Source organism: Phaethon aethereus (assembly GCF_964289735.1).
Source record: "Phaethon aethereus genome assembly, chromosome: 13".
NCBI classification, from domain to species: Eukaryota; Metazoa; Chordata; class Aves; order Phaethontiformes; family Phaethontidae; genus Phaethon; species Phaethon aethereus.
The window spans coordinates 17,441,487-17,448,527 of NC_138589.1; the positions used below are offsets into that span (position 1 = coordinate 17,441,487).

Consider the following 7,041-nt stretch of genomic DNA (forward strand, 5'->3'; position numbering starts at 1 on the left):
TAAAATAAACTAACAAAAAATCCCCTCTACTACAACAATTAAGGCAACTGGTGTTCATTTTGCCTCACCTACCAGCCAGAGCCCATCAACAGAGCTCAGCCACAGGACCATCCAAAGCAGGCCTCATACTGAGGGCTATAGGCCCCTTGAAAGTACTAATAAGCCCTCACCGCACTGACCAGCCCCACCTGGGGCTTCTGCCCTCACGTCCGCTGGGCTCCATTTAAGCGCGGGCCTAGGCCCTGGCCGCCCCCTAGGCCATACTACAGGTGCCCTTGTCCTCAGCCCTCTTAGGGTGCCTCTCCTGGCCGCCCCTTGGGTGCGAGCTGCGGGTCCCGGTACAGACCTCCACTGCGGCTACCGGCTACGGTGCGCAGCCCGCAGCGAGGCGGAGGCGGCACGGCCTCCTCAGCGCCGCGGTCAGCCCGCGCGCCGCTCCCCGGCGTCACTTCCGCCGCTCCATAGCAACGACGGCGCGGCAGCAGCGAGGCCATGGTAATGGCGCCGCTCCCGCCCGCCGCCCCTCCGACGGGAGGGGAACGGGGCTGGGGAGCGGCAGGGGGCACAGGGCAGAGCCCCGAGACTGCGTTCGGGCACAGCGACCCCGCGGGCTCCTCATAGGGGCCCGCGGTCGCCGTCGGGCGGAGCTGTGATGGCCGCGGGGGTGCTGTGGTGTCCTCTCTCCTCACAGGCTGAAGTGGAGGAAACCCTGAAGAGGATTCAAGGCCACAAAGGGGTTATCGCAACTATTGTTATAAACGCCGAAGGTAAAACGTCCTCTGCTTTCTCCAAGTCGCAAACTGGGTAGCGGCGACGATGGTGTTAACGCTGAAGCACAAAATTGCAGAACATGAGGTGTTAACACAATCCGCTCGCAATGTTTTATGAAGGTGTGATTTTCAAGAACACGTGTTCCATCTTAAGACATGAACAGTTGGTTTGTGGCCATTTCTTGAAGTTCTCCATATGATGTAGTTTTTCACTTAAGTTAAGGGAAAGCAGAAAAATGGAAAGAAGAGCCTGGATATAAATCTTCTCTGAAGAAATAACTGGAAGCATCATAATCCTAATCTAACTAAGGAGTTATGTATTGTTACTTATCCCCCTTGTTTAACTAAGCTATATTTTTTCAGCATCAGGTCTTGAATATCTCTTGGTAGGTTACAAAAAGGGAGAATGCATGGCACTAAGCTGTTAGCATTTTTTTAGTCCAAAATTCTTTGTATATGCAAGAAAATTCGCTAGCGCTTCAATCTTCCCCCCCCCCCGAAAAGTTATAATAAAACAAAAACATCAGGAGGAAGGTATCTGCTAAACAAAGTTGGTAGTCTGCTGTGGGAGACATTCCTTGGCCCTGCTAAATATTTGCAAGTTGTGTTATGGTGTGTTATGGAGGAAGAATGAGTTCCATGTCAGGCCAGCTTGTGCTATGATCCTGAAGATTACAAGCAAAAAGTGAAACTGGTCACAGAAATCTGTTTTCAGAAGCTAGGCTTCTCAGGTTGATCTGTCCTAATCATGCCTTTACAAAAAAAAAACCTCACTCAATTTACCTTGCCTATAATTTAGTTGACTCCCTTCACTTTTACAATCCCCCCCCCAAAATCTATTGCACTAGCAGCGGTTTAGCGACAGGAGGAAAGGACACTAAGGAGGAAGCCTAAATGTTATTTAGTCTTTAGAAAATGTGGACAGTTTAATTTGTGTGCCTGGGCATGTTAAGTAAAACGTGCCTTTGTTCACAGAATAGATGATGCAGGTCAAGAGAGAAGTGCACAGCCTGGCAAATAGAAACTGAAAAGCTGCTTTGTGCCTGCACATGCTCATGTCTAGATATGGCTGTTCACTAAGCTGACATGCAGTCTGGTTTCAGAACAAGTACTATTTCAGCCATTTCTGTATTCTGTTTCAGTAAATAGAATGTGACTTGATCCAATGAGCGCTTAAACTAAGCTACAAACGAGAAGGGAACAAAATCAAGCACTTAGATAATACAAATGATCCTTTTTGAGCTTGCAGACGGATACATTTCCCAAGGCAAACCCACCAATGTAACCTCATAGAAAAATAACCCAGTTCTCTTATGTTCTGTTTACTTGGAACAGTTGTTGTCTTGGCATGGTATTGGTCCAGTACACTTTCCCACTCCAGTGTACTACTGCAGTCCATCTTTACCTGTGGTATTGAGGGAAAGCTCAGATATAGCTGTGCAGAGTTAGGACAATAGCATGCTTTTTAAAAGGCTGTTTTGGGTGCCTTCTGTCTCAATTTTGATTTGTAAAGGAGGAGGACAATCCACTTCCCTTCTTTGCACATTCACGGCAAGGTGTAAAGTCCCCCCCATGTCCTGTTCAAACTTCCTCATCCTCACAAACCTGTAGAATGTGTAGCCATACTGAAGCTGACAGAGAAGACTAGTGCAGGAATTTTGGTTTTAGTTTATCATTTAGAAATGTTTTGACACCAGATGCCGGATGTGAATGTAAGAGAGTCTGTACTCTGTGAGGTTGTATTCAAGGTACCAAGACGTTAGATTCTAAACTGAAACTCAAAGTAGGTGTGTCGTTACAAATTTTTGTAACATCCCCAAATATCCATAATTAGCATGGGTCAATCTAATTACTTCAAATCTTTCTGTAGAAAAATAAATTTAATTTCTCTCTATCCTGAAACATTTGAAACAAGCATACACCTTAAATTAATCACAGCAAAAATACTTGAACCACTGGTGCGGTAGTGAGCTTTTTTAGGCTGTTCAGGTTCCCTAAAAAGATGAAACTCTCTGTTCTTCACTAACATAAAACAGTTGTCTTTTACTAAGCTTTTTGTAACAGTGTAGGTACACTTAGGTTTAGTAGTCTGCAGGTAAAATAGCAAAATAAAGTGTCCTGATACAAACACTGACTGTCATTTATTTTAAGGCTCAAAGTTGATTTGTTCATTGAAACACTGTGCTAAGTGTATATTGTTTATTTGAAAAATCTCATAAACTGTTGCTATCCTTCACAGTTGAGAAGCATAACACTACTGCATTTCTAATGAAGGATTTATTTGCCTTTCTCTAATTTGGGTGGCAGAGGCAAAGAGAATTTGTCCTAAAGTAAGCATAGCTCAGCTTTAATCTAAGGATGTCACTAATGTCAACTTATTCTCACGTTATTATTAGACCTTGGAGGATCATTTAACATTTACCATTTTCATTAAAAGTGCTGTCTTTGTTGAAGCAATCATTTAGATATAAGGTCATATAAACTTGACACTAATTCATTGCTGCTTTTAAGTGACTTACTATTTAATGCTGTGATTATATAGATACTCTCATGCTAATGCAGTGCTGGGGAACACCTGTTTGTTTCCATTAAAACACCAGTTCCCATCTCTGTGTAATAAACATTAGACACAAAGGATGTACTGGGTCATTCTGTATGCTTCCCTATACTATATATCCTAGCAATGCGTAATTATTTCTCCAGTGACGACACAGATTTCAAGTGATGCAAATAACGCTTTCCTAGGAAAACTATGGAATAGTCTAATATCTGAGGTGGTTCTATTATTTCTTTTACTCCTTTGCCTCTAATTCTTTACCTGGCATTCACTATTTTTGCATGATAATTCTTCTTTCATAATCAAACTCTTCAATTTAAGTCCTATTACTTTATTTTTGTATTCCTATCCCGTCCATATAGAAGACACAATACAAATGTATGCAAAGAGAAAATTGCCTTGCCAGCTTGTAATCTATTGTTTTTGTTAGTAGGTCAAATAATTTTTTTATTAGTGAAACAAGCTTATTGAAGCCAAACAGTTTTACACTTGCAGGATTACTGTGAACCCTGTTTTTAGTTTCACCTGGTAGCCTATCGATATAAAACGCATAATTTGACAAATCATTGATAAGCAATCAGTCATTAAATCATCAAAAATTAATCTTGACTTACATGCTCATATTTTTAATAGTTGGAATCGATACACTGTGTACTACCAATTGTCAATATTTTGCCGCTAATTGGAAGGGATTGTTCCAAGAGTGGTTTTGCTTGCCAAATGCAAACGTGCCACTTCTGCCCTTTGATTGCTCTTGCTGTGTCACCAGGAATGTGTCATTTCTGTCTGTAAGTTTCATAAGGCAACCTAATGTTTAATTGCCACTGATTAATGTAAATTATACTTTTAAAAGCATGTAGATACCTGAAATCAACGTAACACCTTTCTGCTACAAAACAGAAAAAAACAGGAAATCTCTTTCTTTTATGATCTGCTCTATATGAAGCATATGCAACTTACCTGAATGATTATTAAAAAATTATTTGTTTGCAGGAATTCCAATAAGAACAACTCTTGATAACTCTACAACAGTCCAGTATGCAGGTCTTCTTCATCAGCTCACCATGAAAGCTAGGAGCACAGTGAGAGATATTGATCCTCAGAATGATTTAACCTTTCTTAGGATCAGATCAAAGAAACATGAAATTATGGTAGCTCCAGGTAATATTTCTATTAAATAACAATAGAATTGTATGTCATTTTAAGTTTCTTTTAATTCTTCATAAATAAGGCTACAATAGAAAATGCATTTTGAAAATAAGTATATGAAAATATAGCCCTATATTCACCATGGAACCAGATGTGTTAGGATTTTAATGTTCAGAGTTTATAGTATTCAAGCTTGGAGGCAACCAAACAAGTCTAGATCTGGTTAATGGTCTGGTTTCCGTGGGTTTTCACAAAGGAAAACTGGACATATATGTATATATATGTATCAAATAGTGTGTGTGTGTATGTATCCAAATGGATGCAAAAAATACGTTGTTTCTAAAAATTATTCTTTACTTGGTATGTTATCAGGGTGGGATTTGTGTCACAAATGTGCAGTATTATCCCCAACATAGTAACTGTGATGTAATTATTTTCCTTAAAACAACCAGGGGAATATAGCAACCTGTTTCTCATTTGCATTAAATACAAGTATATGTTAATTTGTTAGCTATGTGTCTAAAATAGATAATAAGGCCAGGTGAGCCGTGGTGATGCTGTGGTCAATTACCAGTACAAGGTGAATCAGGCAAAGTGGAAGTGACTGGCTGGGGCTGAGATGCTAACGTGTGTGCTAGCTAATCGAGAGGCTGTTGGGATGCAGGATTTTGACAGAAATACCCAGTGAAGGCACGCGGAGCGGAAAGGAAGCTGCAGGGATCTCCTCAGCATAGCCTCTGGGGAGGGTGCTGGCTCTGAGCTTGCAGTGATGGACGGCCTTCACTGGGGTAGTCCCCTGATGCTGGTTTCATAGCAAGTGTAGAGCGGGGGTACCGCACTAGGTATGCGTTACCCTGCCTCGCTGGAGTTAGTTATAATGCTGCTATGAAACCAGTATGTGTGAAAGAAATCTGGCGTTGTCATTAAGTGTCAACGTTTGTCATCACCTGATACTAAGATTAAAATTTTAGTTTAGTTTCTATTTTGGAGTGTACACCTAATGCATTTGTTTAAATCGTGTCTTTTGCTCATTGATTTAAACTGATGTACTTGATTCTTATTTTGCAGTTGTCCTTCGCTTCCTTTTTAGAGGTGCTACTTTGACTAGTAACCATTTTCAGTTGACCTGAAAATAAGTGGTATAAAATGTGCAGCTTTTTTGCCAACTGGGAGAACAGTTGTTCAAAAGCTTGATTGTATTTTACTATAATAGAAGGTGGCAAACGAACCACCTGTGATTTATATTAAGTTGCTTTTGGATGAAAGTGACAATGCAGGAGTACAGCTTCTTAACTCTCCAAAGCTGATATGACCCTACTAAATTTACGGGATGCTTTCAGGAGATGTTTCATTTAAAATAGATAATGTTAAATAGTTATCCGACTGAATTGTTTCCAAAACTTCCCCAGGCTTTTAGAATTAGTAGGCGAAGTCTGGCATGCTTAGAATTTATTCATAGTAGAAGCCTATTCAAATTTTTCCTGCTTTTTTCATGTCTAAATGGGGTTCTCAATTTTGAATAAACTAGTTAGTGAACTGAAAGAAATTCTCTGCACCTGCAGAAGAGGCTGCAGATGTCAAAAGTTTTTATTATAACAAGAGCTAGCTTCCAGGTGCTTATCTTGTGACTTTTTTCATCTTGTTTAAATATCTTTACAGCTACTTGAAAGCAAATCTACTGCTTACTAAAATACTTCTAATATGGTATAGTTAAGTTTTATGATACAGATTTTTCTTTATCTGTAATTTCAGATTTTTGTACAAAGTGCTTACATTTTCTAAACGTTTTTTATATAAATGCCTTTGCTATTGCTTATGTTTCATAAACAAATAAAAAGTTGGGAGTAGATGAATAAAGAGTATTTATCAAGAAATAAGATAAAATATTTTAACTAAACATTTTAATATCTTTTTGCAGATAAGGAGTATCTCCTGATCGTTATTCAGAACCCGTGTGAATAGTCCTACTATGGCAATATTTTTAGAGACAGTGATGTAGTTCTACTTGTTAACCTAATATTACTGTTGATATTTAATATCAAACATAGCACTAAGTAATTTTACATAAAGTGTAACTGTCATGACTGAAATGTTGCCAGTTTAACGTTCTCAGTTGTAGCTGTATCAGTTTGTGTTTGAGCAAATCATAATGCATATATCAAAATATCATCTGTTTATCTTGATAGAAGAGCAATAATAAAGCAAAATGCTTAAAACTCTCTTTAATGGATCTTCAAGCTATTCTCGCAATTAAATAATTCTCTTTACACTTCTAACATTATATTGGAAGAGAAATCATATCTCATGGGAAGTTGTAGATCATGTGTACACATACATCTATAAATGTGTCCCTGTGAACTAGAGTAACCACAGTTACACAAACCGAAGAATACATGCCTAGTTCATGCCAGTAGTGATGGACTGAATATTGCCCTGTCTTTAAGTCCTAGTTTTTACATTTGCTAAGGGAAGAAAAGTGAAAGAAAAATTATGTTTTATTATTTTCCGATTTCTACGGATGGAAACAATAGTGTCATTTAATATTTTCAGTACTGGGAATTTCAA

General features: G+C 39.1%; 1 protein-coding gene across 1 annotated transcript; it reads left to right on the plus strand.

The window, feature by feature from the left end:
* Positions 1-652: 652 nt before the first annotated feature.
* DYNLRB2 (dynein light chain roadblock-type 2) lies at positions 653-6,438 on the plus strand (the record flags this gene model as incomplete). Its single annotated transcript, XM_082005651.1, has 3 exons — positions 653-767; positions 4,321-4,488; positions 6,395-6,438. 3 exons carry the CDS (start codon positions 653-655, stop codon positions 6,436-6,438), a joined length of 327 nt encoding a protein of 108 aa, XP_081861777.1.
* Positions 6,439-7,041: the final 603 nt, after the last annotated feature.